This window comes from Physeter macrocephalus, chromosome 1 (genome assembly GCF_002837175.3).
Source record: "Physeter macrocephalus isolate SW-GA chromosome 1, ASM283717v5, whole genome shotgun sequence".
Classification (NCBI taxonomy): domain Eukaryota; kingdom Metazoa; phylum Chordata; class Mammalia; order Artiodactyla; family Physeteridae; genus Physeter; species Physeter macrocephalus.
Window position 1 is genome coordinate 70,496,055 of NC_041214.2, and position 15,138 is coordinate 70,511,192.

At 37.0% G+C, this 15,138-nt stretch overlaps 1 protein-coding gene across 4 annotated transcripts in view; it reads right to left on the minus strand.

The window, feature by feature from the left end:
• TBL1XR1 (TBL1X/Y related 1) overlaps positions 1 to 15,138 on the minus strand; it is a 185,990-nt gene that overhangs the window by 154,557 nt on the left and 16,295 nt on the right. Inside the window, exon 1 of one of the 4 annotated variants that reach the window (XM_028491335.2) lies at positions 8,828 to 8,973. The exons of the other annotated variants lie outside the window; for them this stretch is intronic. Coding sequence (XP_028347136.1) covers positions 8,828 to 8,903 — 76 coding nt within the window. The 5' untranslated portion in view covers positions 8,904 to 8,973. Of the gene's footprint in view, positions 1 to 8,827; positions 8,974 to 15,138 lie in introns of those variants that run through there. 4 annotated transcript variants of the gene reach the window in all.

Below are 15,138 nucleotides of genomic sequence, written 5' to 3' on the forward strand. Positions count from 1 at the left end.
GCCTGTGCTCTGCAACGGGAGAGGCCACAACAGTGAGAGGCCCACGTACCACAAAAAAAATAAAAAATAAAATAAAATAAAATAAACCCTTCCCACAAAGAAAACAAGGCCCAGATGATTTTTCTGGTGAACTGTATCAAACATTTACAGAAAATACCAAACCTACACAAACTCTTTGAAAAAAAAGAGAAGTCAAACATTTCTCAACTTATTTTCTGGAATTAGCTTTACACCAATACCAGAACCAGACAAAGAGTGTAGCAAAGAAACAAAAACTGTAGGTCAATGTCCCTTGTGAACATAGTTGAAAACATTCTTAACAAAATATCAAGAAATCAAACCAACAATATAAAAAAGGTATAGTACATCATGACTCTGGATTCAAGCAAGGATATCTTAACATTTGTAAGTGATAAATAATAAAGGAGAAAACACATATGAGCATCTCAGTATATGCGGCAAAAACCTCTGACAAAATTCAACACCCATTCACAATAAATATTCTCGGCAAACTATGAACAGACGAAAACATCCTCAAAATGATAAAAGAGTATCTATGAAAGCCTGTAGCTAACATCATACCCAACGATGAAAGACAGAATGGTTTGACGTTAAAATTAGGAACAAGGCAAGAATGTCCTGTATCACCAACTGTAACACTGTAAGTACTGGAGGCCCTAGCCAGTTGAAATAAAGTAAGAAATGAAAGGCATACAAATCACAAAGAATGAATTATCTTTATTCACAGACTGTATGATCAGGTACATAGAAAATCACAAGAAATCAACCCTCCCAAAAGGTGTTTTTTGTTTTGTTTTGTTTTGTTTTGTGGTACACAGGCCTCTCACTGCTGTGGCCCCTCCCGTTGCGGAGCACAGGCTCCGGACGCGCAGGCTCAGCGGCCATGGCTCATGGGCCCAGCCGCTCTGCAGCACGTGGGATCCTCCTGGACCGGGGCACGAACCCGTGTCCCCCGTATCGGCAGGCGGACTCTCAACCACTGCGCCAGGAGGGAAGCCCCCAAAAGGTGTTTTTTGACAAAGGATAGTGTTTTTCAACAAATGGTACTGAAAAAACTGGGTATTCACATGGTGGGGGGGAATAAAAAAATGAGCTTACCTCATACCATACATAAAAATTAAATCAAAGTGATTTACTATTTGATCACAGACCTACATGTAAAAGCTAAAAACTCTAAAACTTCTAAAAGACATCACAAGATGAATTTTTTAGGACACAAAAAGCACAAATCATTAAAAAAATTTATAATTAAACCACCAAAATTTAAAACTTTTGACTCTTAAAAAAAAAACATGAAAGGAATGAAAAAGCAAGCCATATACTGGAAAAAGTATTCTATGTAATTCTGACAAAGGACTTATATCCAAAACATATAAAAAAAACTAACAAGTATGTTAAGACATACAGCCCAAATAAATAATGAGCAAAATATTTAAACAGTTCATAAAAGATATATGAATGTCATCAATGAAATGAAAACTAAAACACAAGGAAATACTACAAAACATCCACTAGAATGGCTAAGATTAAAAAGGCTATGGGCTTCCCTGGTGGCACAGTGGTTGAGGGCCCGCCTGCCGATGCAGGGGACACGGGTTCGTGCCCCGGTCCGGGAAGATCCCACATGCCGTGGAGCCTGCGCGTCTGGAGCCTGTGCTCCGCAACGGGAGAGGCCACAACAGTGAGAGGCCCGCATAACGCAAAAAAAAAAAAAAGGCTAAAACTTCCAAGGTGGAGAAACTACTGGCAGGAATGTGAACTGGAACGACTACTTTAGAAAACAATTTGGCAGTTCTTTATAAAATTAAACATATACTTACCACTTGACCTAGCAATCCCACTCCTAGGTGGAAAGAAGTGAAAACATTATGTCCAAAAACCTGTCCACAAATATTCATTCACAGTAGCTTTACTTTTAATAGTTCAAAACTGGAAACAATATAAAAGTTCATCAACAGGTGAATGGATAAAAAATTGTGGTTCACCCACAGAATGGAATGGTAGTAAGAAATAAAAGGGAACTAATTATGATAGAGACAACTAGCACTATGAATCTTTGTTTTCTTTCCTGGCCACGCTGCACAGTATGCGGGATCTTAGTTCCCTGACCAGGGATCGAACCCGTGCCGCCTGCAGTGGAAACAGATTCTTAACCACTGGACTGCCAGGGAAGTCCCAACATGATGAATCTTAAAACAGGAGAAGGGGAAAAAAAAAAAAAAAAAGCAGGCACAAAAGAAAAGTGTATGTACCACTTTCTATTGCTGCTGTAACAAATTACCCCAAATTTAGTAGCTTAAAACGACAGAGAAGTATTACCTTCTGTAGGTTAGAAATCTGACACAGGTCTCACTGGGCTCAAATTAAGATGTAAGAGTAGGGCCACATTCCTCTATGGAGGCTTATAGGGGGAGATTTATTTCTTTGACCTTTCCAGCTTCTAGAGGCAGCCCACATTTTGGTTCAAGGGCCCCCTTTCTCAATCTTCAAAGCCTACTTTGCTAAATTGTATCTCTGTGACCATTCTTCAGTAGTCATCTCTCAGACTAGTTTTTAAGGACTCAAGTAATTAGATTGTACTCACCTATATAATCCAGGATAATCTCCGCTTCTCAAGGCCCTTAATTACATCTGCAAAATCCCTTTTGCTATGTAAGGTAAAAAATACATAGGTTTTGTGGATTAAAGTATGGACATCTTTTTTTATGCCTACCAGGAAACAGAATGGAATTCCATTTATATAAAATTTTAAAAGACGCAAAAGTAATCTGTAGTGTTAGAAAGCAAATCAGGGTGAAGAGTAGGACTGACTGCAGTTGGGAACAGGGAACTTTCTCTGTAATGAACATGAGCCTTGGCCTGAACTGTGGTGGTTATACAGGTATACTTATTTGTCAAAATTCAGTGAACTATATAAATACTTCAAATGGATACCTTTTATTATATCTAAAGTATGCCTCAACAGTTTATTGTAAAAGTCATAAATACTATCTTTACTCGGTATTTTGTTCTAGTTGGCTCATAACCTCAATACTCCAACCTATCTTTCTCATATACTTTAAGTTCCCACCATGGCAGTTTTCAGTAAAACGATTTATATGGCTAGGGAGTAAATAAGATTTACCATTGGAGAACTATAAACACTTTTTATAACATTATTTCTAAAGAAAAACCTGTTGCAAATTCCAGTTCAAGTACAGGAATTTAGAACAAGTTACAACTCTGGCAGTGGTACATTCCTAAATTCCATATTGTATATTAAGAAATGAAAATCCTGCATGTTGCTGTGGTGTTGCTTCTAGAAGACAGTTCAGAAGCAGCAACTAAGAGGAGCTAAGAACCCAACAGACCTGGGTGTGGCTGTGACTGGGAAATCATCTGTGGCACCACTGGACAACCACTAACAACATTAAGATTATATAAACCCAGAAAATTAACCTTACTTCCCTGCAGTAATACTAAACAAATATTCTTCTACATACATACAATAAGTCAAGAAACAGGAACGTCCATCCTATAGGCCACATTTAAACTACTGAGGCCACTAAGAGGACATCTCTCCTCACCTGCAAAACTAAAGGTATAAAAAAATTTTTTAATCATTAGCATTCAAAAAGCCTCAATGTATAGAAGGGTGGGATAGGGCAGGTGGGAGGGAGACGCTAGAGAGAGGGAATATGGGTGTATATATATATGTGTATATATATATATACACATATATATATATATATATAGCTAATTCACTTTGTTATAAAGCAGAAACTAACACACCACTGTAAAGCAATTATACTCCAATAAAGATGTTAAGAATAAATTAAATTAAATATTCATTTAAAAAAACGAACAAGTGTACAAGGGAAAAAGGAAAAAACACTTTGAAGTGAATCCACTTAGGGAAAGGCAAAATTTCATGCAAAAAGTAAAAAGGTGTTATTGGCACTGCATGGTGACAAATGAAACAAAATATTGTGGAAAAAAACATTTATCCAATATTTACTAAAATTTAGGTTATAACTGCAAGGATGTAATTGTTTTAGAACAAACAAATATAAATCTTGTGTACTTTTCCATGTATGTTGTAGTTAAATGAAAAGTTTGCTTAAAAACATTAAATCTAATGTTGACTTTTTGGAAGTATAATGTTTCCAATAAAACTGTCTTGATAGCAAAAAAAAAAAAGAAAAGTTGAAAAAAAAAATAAGCCTCAATGTAGAGATATCCTGTTAGAATTTTAGACTTCCAGCTCTAAAATGTAAAAAGAACAGGAAGAATTCTTTTTAAATTCCTGTAGTGACAAGGGTATTTTCTACTTATGTGGCACCAGATGAATTTTCTCAATGGGAAAAAAGAAGAAATCCATTTCCCATCATGGATTTAAAACACTGGGCCTGATTCCTGCCGCTGAGGAACTGCATGAACAAGCTTCTTGAAATTACATCAATTCTCTAATGCTAAAAAGATTCCTTTTAAAATGGTATGTAAATTACCACTTACAGCACAATTTAAAGCATCACTTTTGAAAACAAAAACCCTATACTTGAAAATAGAGCACATTTGACAGTTATGAGATTTGCATGAGTTATTAAAAAGAAAAACTATGTAAAAGTCAATGTATATAATTTATACAAACATAAACGACAAGTCTAATGAAAATTACTTGAAAACACGCAGACAAAAAATTCTCATCACATTTTTAGTAGCATGAGTTTATATCCAGTCTCTCTTCTTTCTTAATATAAGCATTTATAATACCCCTTCCAAGCACTAAAGGTGTGTCAGCCCTTAACATTCTAGTGGGAAACACATGTAAGAGAAAAAGTCACCCAAATAAATGTATAATTACAATCAGGAGTAAATACTGATTATAAGAGAAGTATTTCTATGACACCAAGAAAGCCCTCTCTAAGCAAATAACATTACTGCAGCCACCTGGTACATGGGGCTTGGTAAAGACTGATGATGACCATTCATGTTTTTAAGACAAGCTACGCTAGCCCCAAACCCAGGTGGCTATGCTGCTGAGTTTCAAAGACACTAGTTATACATAATCTTCACAAGGACTCAACATTTTATTTCAGTGAAATTTCACATGTTTTAATTTTAACATGCTAAATTTACCATGTTTAAATTTTTCAACTGAGTCACTTTGCTGTACAGCAGAAATTAACACAATACTGTAAATCAACTATACTTCAATTTAAATAATTTTTTTTCAGAAGCGTAATCAATGGGTCACAGTCACTGATACCATCATGTTCACGTATCTAACCTCAGAATTTATATCTAACTTAACTTAATAACATTAAGTAGTGGTTAAGAGCATGGCTAGAGTCAGATTTCCATGTGACCCAAGAACATTACTTAATCTAAGAAAGAAAAAAGGATTGGGAAAGAACAAAAAGTAGGAGTGCTTTTCTCTAGCTTAGCCAAATAATATAAAGTAAAGAGCTACTGGAAGCTTTGTTTTGCTGATTTGTGGACCAGATAAGTAGAAGTATCTAGTTTGCAGAGAGAAAGAATCACACTATGTCCAGAATAGTTTCCACTGAGTCCTTCTCACTCTGTTCCCAATTCCACAACATATCCCCACACCAAATTTCATGAGATACTTTCCAATAAATTCTCCTTTTTCATCAAGCTCTCAATTACTGGGTTTTGTAATTTTAAACTCAGTCCTAAATCATAAAACAAACCTAGTCTATAACACTCTAGAAGCTTAAAAAATTATAAATGTATAATTAAGTACTAAACAATCAAAGCCAGTTAAACAACAATCATATACATAAATGTGCACAAACACATTGGTTTTTAAAATTTGATAAATGTTTAACACCATAATTTTCCATTTCTGTTACTAAGTTATGCTTTGCTACTTTTCTGATAGTTCTGCCACCTACTATCTCAGATACCCAAGCCAGTTCTTGGCCTTTCTCACTTTTCATGTGGTTATTTTAGCTGGTCTATGTGCCCTTTAAGTTTTCTTTTTCCCAAAACCCTTATTAAAGAAAGATTTCTATAAGCAGTAGGTAAACAGATGATTTCCTGCATCTACCTCACATTTTTATGTATCTTATGAACCACTTAGGTTAATTCCATTTTCAATTAGTAAAATGCAAGTCAGAGACTCTGACCTCAGCACTAAACATGTATAATCCTACATAAAAGGTAATCATTGTAAAATGACCATCAGCACCACACTTATTCTCCCAAGCAGCACTGGCCAAGGCTGTGAATATTCAGAATGCAGTAAACAGTTCAGCAGCACATATAGTAGGGTGTTTGGTGGGTTTTTTGGCCTTCTCTGAACTAAATTTTATATATTTACGTATATACACAAAAAATTAGTTACTGAACAGGACAATCTGATTTCTTTAACTTAGGGAAATAATAATTCAAATTGATCAATCTAGAAAAAATGTATTTCTCTGATTTCTTGCTGTACTCATTAAATGTAAGACATGGAGTCCAAAGTAAGGATTTTCTTACAATTAGTGCTGGCCAGCTAGCATCACGTCGTATCTGTCCTTGCCTGTAATTATGCAACCAGCATCAACATTTGCAGAATGGAGGTCAGCAACTTGGGAAGCTGAAACAATAGTTGACCACTCTTTTAAACCCTACATATCAGAGTTAAGGTGAAGAGGTGCAGGAGCTGGAGAAAAAGAAATGTTTACAACAGTTCCTAAAGCAAAAATAAAAAAATAAAATAGGTCTACCTAATTGCAAAGTCAGCTTAAGAGCAAAGCACCAATGGTTTTTAGTTCTTTTCTGGATTCTTTGAAGAAGTGCTCCTACCACCCCCCGACCAACACTCTTTGTGGCACTGAAGACAATGGAGAAACATTAGTAAGTCAAAAAGTGACTTGGAAGTCCTACTGTAAAAGTGAAAAATTAGGGGAAATACTCTAACCAATTTATTTCATGTATATTTTCCTCTCATTTAACTGGAAGAGTAGTATATAACACAAAAAGATACTATAAGATACAGATTCTAAGAGGTAAAGAAAAAAATTTTAGTTTAACAGCATTTTTCCTATTTTATGGGGATATGCAAAATAACAAAATATCATACATCTGATGACACATTAAAATCATTAAAATATGGTAACTTCAGAATGAAGAAAGCCTTTCAAAAGTATACAACAAAACTGAGAGGCAATTTTGAAATAATGAAAATTTGGATCAAAATAAAGTCTGCTTTATTTAAAGTCTGCCCCCTGTGATTTCTGCCAGGCAAGCAAAAGTAAAAGACACATTACAAACTAACAAAAATAACGTATTTGCAAACTCAACATAACGGGCTAATCACACTATATACAAAACTCCTAGGCTTCCCTGGTGGCACAGTGGTTAAGAATCTGCCTGCCAATGCAGGGGACACGGGTTCGAGCCCTGGTCCAGGAAGATCCCACATGCTGCAGAGCAGCTAAGCAGGTGCACCACAACTACTGAGCCTGCGCTCTAGAGCCCACGAGGCACAACTACTGAGCCCACGCACCTAAAGCCCGTGCTCCGGAACAAGAGAAGCCCGCGCACTGCAACGAAGGGTAGCCCCTGCTCACCACAACTAGAGAAAGCCTGCGCGCAGCAAAGAAGACCCAACACAGCCAAAAATAAATAAAAAAAATAAGTAAAATTAAAAAAAAAAAACAAAACTCCTACAAGTCATTCCAAGACCCATCACCCAGTTAAAAAACATGTGTCAACAATAAGCACATGAAAAGACACTCAACATCATCTGTCACCATGGAATGTCAGATTATAATCACAATAAGATACCACTGGAATGACTGAAACTAAAAGGACAAGTATTAAGTTTTAGCAAAGATACAAGCAACCAGAACTCTCAGACATTGCTACTGGAAATGTAAATGTACAACCATTTTGAGAAGCTGTTTGACAGTATCTACTAAAGTTAAATAGACATGTATCTATAACTAACTATAGCCCACCTATTCCATTTCTAATATACCAAGAAAACGTAAGTACTTAGATCTGCCAAAATACATATATATGAATATTCACCGCAGTTTTATTCAAATAGCCCAAAGTTGAAAAGACGAAATATCTGTCCCTCCAAAATAAAATTAATAATAGTGTTATATTCCCATACATAGCAATGAGAAAAAACAAAAACACTGACACAACATAGTGGTGACTCACAGATTTACTAAATGAATCTATAGTGGACACGGGTCAGTGTACTGGTTCCCTTTGGTGGGAGAGATAACTGACTACAGGGGGAGTACAAGGGAACCTGCTGGATGGCAGGAAATGTTCTCTATCTTGACCTTAGTAGTTACACTGGTTTATAACATGTTAAAAATTAATGGACACAACTAAGTTGATGGTAAGAGAAATTAGAAAGTGACTGCCTGAGGTAGGGAGAAAGGAAAACTGAATGGAAAGGAAGCCTGAAGGAACTTTTGATGGAAATGCTCTAAATCTAGGATGGGTTGGTTATATGGTCATATAAAGCTGTCAGATTCATCAAAACTGTACACTTAAGATCTGTTCATTTTACAGGAAATTATACCTCAACTGAAACAAAGTTTACTGAGTTTAAAATGTGTGTACTGTACCTTATGCAAGTTATACCACAATAAAAAAATGGTGGAAGAGTCCAAAATACAACAGTTCATGAAAAGAAATGACCCAGATATATAAAAAGATGCTCAACCTCACTCAAAATAAAAAACAAATTAGAAGGACATTAAATGCCATCTTTACTATCATATTAGCAAAAAGCAAAACTGTTTTATTTGGTTAACACTATGTTGACAAGAGTGTGGGCAAAGAGACTCACATTGGGAGCACTGGTGTGAACTGGGGCAGCCTCTGGAATAAGTCTGGCAGTAGCTACAGCACTTGCAAACACGCATATCCTTTGATCCAGCAGTTCCACTTCAAGTAATTCATCACACAGATATCCTCACATACATAAGACAGATACAGCAAGGTTATTTACTGCAACATTGTTTGTAATAGCAGCAGACTGAAGCAACCTAAATATCCATCAACTGTGGGAACAAGTTAAATAAATTAAGGTATATTCATACAATAAAACACCTTACCACCATTAAAAAAGAGGAGGGGACCTCTTCAGGTGTTGATGAGAGATCTAAAATACATTAGTGAAAAAAGTAAACTACAGCAAAGTGACTAGTATCCTATCATTTGTGTTTAAAACAATACTGAAGAGAGTGTAAATTATGCACTTATTGGCTTTTATATATATTTCTCTGGAAGGATACAGAGGAAACTGATAATACTGCTCGGTTCCAGGAAAGTAACTGGTGGCTTGGAGGACTGGGGAAGCACAGGAGAAAGAACACTTTTGAATTTTGAACAATGTGAATTAATTACCTAGTCAAATCACTTTCAAAGCAGTTATCAACTTCACTTCCTATACACAGATATACTTGTATAAACACATAAAATACATAATGGTCACAGATTCCCCCTAAATAAGTCTGGTTTAAAGTTTTGTTTTATTTTTAATCCTTAAAAAGTATCAAGAGTCTGAACTGAAGTTATTACAATTGAACAGAAAATAATCACTACTTCTTTGACCAAGGAAATGCGAATTCTCAGCCCCATCCCAGACCTACTGAATCAGAAACTGCGGGTGGGGCTGAGAGATGTTAAAACATGTTTTAGGGCTTCCCTGGTGGCGCAGTGGTTGAGAGTCCGCCTGCTGATGCAGGGGACACGGGTTCGTGCCCCGGTCCGGGAAGACCCCACATGCCGCGGAGCGGCTGGGCCCGTGAACCATGGCCGCTGAGCCTGCGCGTCCGGAGCCTGTGCTCCGCAACGGGAGAGGCCACAACAGTGAGAGGCCCGCATACCGCAAAAAAAAAAAAAAAAAAAAAAAAAAAAACACATGTTTTAACAAGTTCTCCAGGTGATCCACACTGAAGTCTGAGAACTACCAACACAGTTCTTAGTTAAGACTTTCACCTCACACCTCTATCATGGCAAGACCCTCAAGAAAGCCAGCATACCCTCCAAGGTGCCAGCAGGATGATCTGATCACATTACCCTCCAACTCAAACTCCTTGAAAAGGTCCCTCAACTTTCCAAAGCTTGGCTTACCCACAAGACCTTCATGATCACGATCCTGCCACCACTTGCTCCCATCTTCTCCAACACCACCATCCCACACAGGGATCTCTAGACCTACCTCACGTATCATCATCCCCAGTGGTCGTGGCACTGCTCTTCCTCCTCTTGGAATAGCTTCCCTTCCCCTACTTCTCCATTCAATTCCACGTTTGGCTAACATCTAGTCATTTTTCAAGACTTGTTCCACATTCCACCTGGCCCAACAGTGGGTTAAGAATCCCTCCCATGTGTTTCTAAAAGCAACCTACACTATCCTGCTCCAGTTCTTAGTATTTCCTGTTCACTTGTAGCACAGTACCTGGCACTTAAGAGGCACTCAATAAAATATGTTAGAAGAAAAAAAAAAGATCTGCTTTCTCATATCTAGACTCCTTGGGATCAATGTCCATGTCTTATTTGACCCTGGATCCCCAGTAAGAATGCTGGCACATAAACACTTTTTAAAAGTTTGCTGAGTGAATAACGTAGTTCAGAAACCATAAGAAAAATCTGTTGTAGAATCACAAGCCAATACTGACACTCTGTAAAATCCGTATAAAGACATTACTTCCAGAATTAGAATAAAATTTTGTTGTGATTCCAGTAAAAGGTAGCCAGGGTTTCTTGGAGAAATGGCTGATTCCAGGGCTAGGAAAGGGAAAATACAAGATGAACCTGGAGCATCTTGTATGTCAGGAAGCAAGTGATTAAAAAAACAAAGGATGGGTCATGTTGAAAGGGTGCAGGAGGCAGCCTGGATGAGTTCCCAGTGGCCAAAGCTGGAACAAGCTGAGCAACAAAATAAGGAGAAATGATATTCATTTATAACCCAAATAACGAAATAAATATCTACAGATCCACATGCACATACTCGACTGAAAAAAATAAATGAGGGAAAAGGAACACATTTGTACAGAAAAATCCAATTAATACATGTAGAAGGTATGAGGGAATTAGAAAGTCACCATTAGAACACCACAGTAATTGCTGCTGCAAACAATGTCCCGCTGATGAATGCTAAAATTATTGGGCAAAACTTTAAGGAAAAAAACGCTACACATCCTCAGAGTACCTCCCCAAAATATTTCTTAATAACTGTGGTAACTTCAACACATGTCCACAAATTCTTTGATACCTTCCCCTCTAGCAGGTGGAACTTAATGTCCTTCACACTTCAAATGAGGACTGAACTTAGTGACTTACTTCTAATGAATGGAGTATGGAAAGCAGAAAAACAGTAATTTCATAATGAATAAACCCGCTGAAATGATAATAATGTAGTTATATTAGGTTTAATAAAACATACTAGTTAAAAATTAATTTCACTTGTTTCTTATCACTTTTTTCAACGTGGTTACTAAAAACTTTAAATCATGTGTGGTACACAGTGCCAGTCTAAACAATTCTAGATAAAAGGTTAACGGTCTTGACCAAGTGATCAAGGTTAACATCACCAATAACAATTGATAGTATTATTGTATGTAAACACTGACATGCACCCCTGATATAAGACAGGTACATCACCTCTGTGGTATTCTTCCCTAAGTATCCATAACCTCAGCCCCGTACTCTTCTGTGCATCTAAAACTATTTCAAAATAATAAGTTTTTTAAAAAGCATTTACGTAATGTTAAACAGTACTTAATTCAGATTAACTTCCTAGTTATCAAACTGAGAGTCTAATGACTTTTATACTAATATAAACTCTTTTTAAAAGCTTTGAAAATATATGAAAATGTCACTAACCTAGAATTCAATAAAAATTACACCCACTAGACTCTTCATGAACTAGTAGTACTATACCAATCTATTTTTTTGTGTAAGTACCTAATTTAGTTATCCCTCAGTTAAGATATCATGATGGGGCTTCCCTGGTGGCACAGTGGTTGAGAGTCCGCCTGCCAATGCAGGGGACACGGGTTCGTGCCCCGGTCTGGGAAGATCCCACATGCCGCGGAGCAGCTGGGCCCGTGAGCCATGGCCGCTGAGCCTGTGCGTCCGGAGCCTGTGCTCCACAATGGGAGAGGCCACAACAGTGAGAGGCCTGTGTACCACAAAAAAAAAAAAAAAAAAAAAAATACCATGATGACAAGGGCAATTTCCCCCTCCTTGCATTGTCCCTATTTTGTCCATTAACCGTTTGGATATCAAATTAATCCCCCATCCCCACAAGCCCCTAGTCTTCATACCCCTGTTCCCCACAAAAAGAAGAGCAGTAACAAGCCAGAGAGAAGAAAACCTGGATGCTCCATTCTCTCCTGAATTTCCAATTGCCTTTTTTTTTTCCAGAACTCAGAAATGTGGACGAGTTTGCAAGACTCTCAGAAATATGTGGTGTCACTCTCACCAATAACACTACCAGCTCAACTTTCTCCCTTCAGCCCAGAGCTAGGCCCCTTTCCCACTGAAACCATCATGTTATCCTTCATGCACTATATCCAGGGATAAAACATAATCCTGCAGTTCTGCTTAAAGTCCTTCACTAGTTTCCTGTCACAGAAGAATGTCCAAAATCCTTATCACAGCAAAGAAGTCATTTCATGATATGATCCCTACTTACCTATCCTGTGCATTCTCATCACTCTCCAGCTTTCAAATCATGTGCTACACATAAACCAAACTGTTTGCCAGAAAAGATCAACATGTTTGGCATCCTTATGCCCTAACATATATCCTCTCCTTTTGTTATACCACTCACATATCTATTTCCACTGTAAATTATTTTAGTATACATAGATTCTCAGTTAGTAGTTAATGTGGGCAACACTTGAAACTTATTTTAGTATTTAAAAAATTATGAATGTGAACAGCATTTTCTCATAGTACTTAAGACATATACTTTTGGTACAACTTCTAAAACGTGTAGTACACAGAGCAAAGTAAAACCTGAACTGCTGAAAAATTATTGGCTTTGACAGTCAGCAATCACACAATTAAGGGCATTAAAGAAAAATCATTCTCAGACTGTTTGGTGCTGTTTCTTTTAATTTACAATGAAATCAGATGTAACAAATGCACCTGAGCTCAAAGACTACCTGATTAAAGAACAGAAGTTTCTTCTTCAGACATCTAAAAAGTATTTTCTTTATAGCTAACTTTTTCAAAGGTGTCAGAGAAATGCAAGTATTTTCTTTAGGAAAAAATAGTTCAGGTAATGATTAACCTCAAGAGATCAGTATTGTACATTTTCCATTTAATTTGGCTGAACACAGACCTAATTTTTAAATTATATGTGCAATCACAGGGTCAAAGAGCATTAACTCCAGAAGAGACCTCAGAGACCTGGTTCAATGTTTTAAAGATGAAGCAACTGAAGTCCAGAAAGATTACTATCTTTTGGCTCACAAAAGGCTTTTCCTACATGGCTAACCATTTTCTTATTTTAGTGAACTGCTGAAATATTGCTCAAAATAATTGTTGGGAACATGTAACTTGTTAATGTTGTTACACACTAAAATTATTTAACTACCTGATTAGGATGAAGGTGGTTATCTTCCTCAGAGATTAAAATATCCCCTAAATATGTATAATTAACCTGTTGACAATTTTCTAACAGCTGCCCTCAAATATTGGCTTCTATTAGCTGTTAAATTAACAGAAGTAATGTTAAAAACAAAGCCAACATAAACAGTATCAAGTTGTTTACTATGTAACTCATTTTGAGAAAACAAATCCATTTGAATACCGATATTAGCCAGAGTTCATAAAATTACAGTTGCTACCACATGAGGGACACCTCAATTTTTCGTTAAAAAAAAAATGGATCTGTATTTGAAAAGGCTGGGAACCACAGAGCAAAAAAACCCAAAAAAGTGCCAGTTCTGGTTAAAGGAAAATTTCATCTGACAATCCATGGTGGATTAAAGGCACAACCTCCCCAACTATAAATGGACACACATATTGTGGGGGTGAAACAGGCAGGGGAGGCAGGAAGGGAAGAGTCTGTCTGCCCAGAGCTCCCGTCTACACTCAATTCTCATTCCCCCCACTCTCACCAAGTACGTGGGACAGCCATAGTTTTTACAGCCTATGGCCATGGTGGGCACCTTCCCAAATCAAACTTGCCAGTGCTTCAAGAATTTTCCAAATGAAAAAGAGAAAGAGGTAATCCTTACTCTACAGCAGGAGAAAACAGGATAAAAACTGGCAATGGCAAGTTATATTTTCCTCCTGGTAAAGAAAGCAAATCTACTATGAGAAAATGAAACGAATCTACAAACAAACAAAAAAAGCAAGGTTGTTAGCAAAGATTTCTGGTAGCTTTCAAATGGGTCTGGTTCTAGCTGTCCCCTAAAGTCTGGCTGGCTCAATGTTCTTCCTTATAATTGAGTTATTCAATCCATTTTGGATTCCATATACCAATAAATCTCCCTTTTTGGCTTAAGCCAGTCTGAACTAGGTATCTATCGTACAACTAGAAGAACTCTCAGTCATCTACCAACCTTGGGAAGCTGACCATGATTACTCAAGACAGAAAATCACAGGTAAATGTAACTAAAGGTAAATTACAAAATCTCCTGAACCTGCACAAAACTTAAACGGGGTTATCTAGCCCTCATCATTTTTCTTGAATGAAATATGTATGTTAAGGTGAAGTACTAACCTACTAAAATCTAACATTTATTATTAACACATGCACATACTCAAATTGGTTCATCAATTATCCATCTATATTTTTTGTTTCCTGATTCAAACACCATCTATAAGTATGTTCCTCCAAGAAAAATGGACAGCACTCACATATGTCCCTGGGCTTCCAAACATAGATACCAAGGTATCGATAGTAAAGCCTCTTCCAACACTCCTCTAAATGCTGACCTTTTAATGAATTATTTCCAGTATTCTACTAAGGACAAACTAATTTAAGCCTATCAGCTGGTCATGAAAACATTCCTGAGAAAACAATTCACTCAAATATTTACTGAACACCTACCAGGTCCTGTTTTAGGTCCCAAGTGACAAGACAGAGCCCATCCCTGTTCTCAGGGGGTTTAAATTACAGAGGTGACTTTA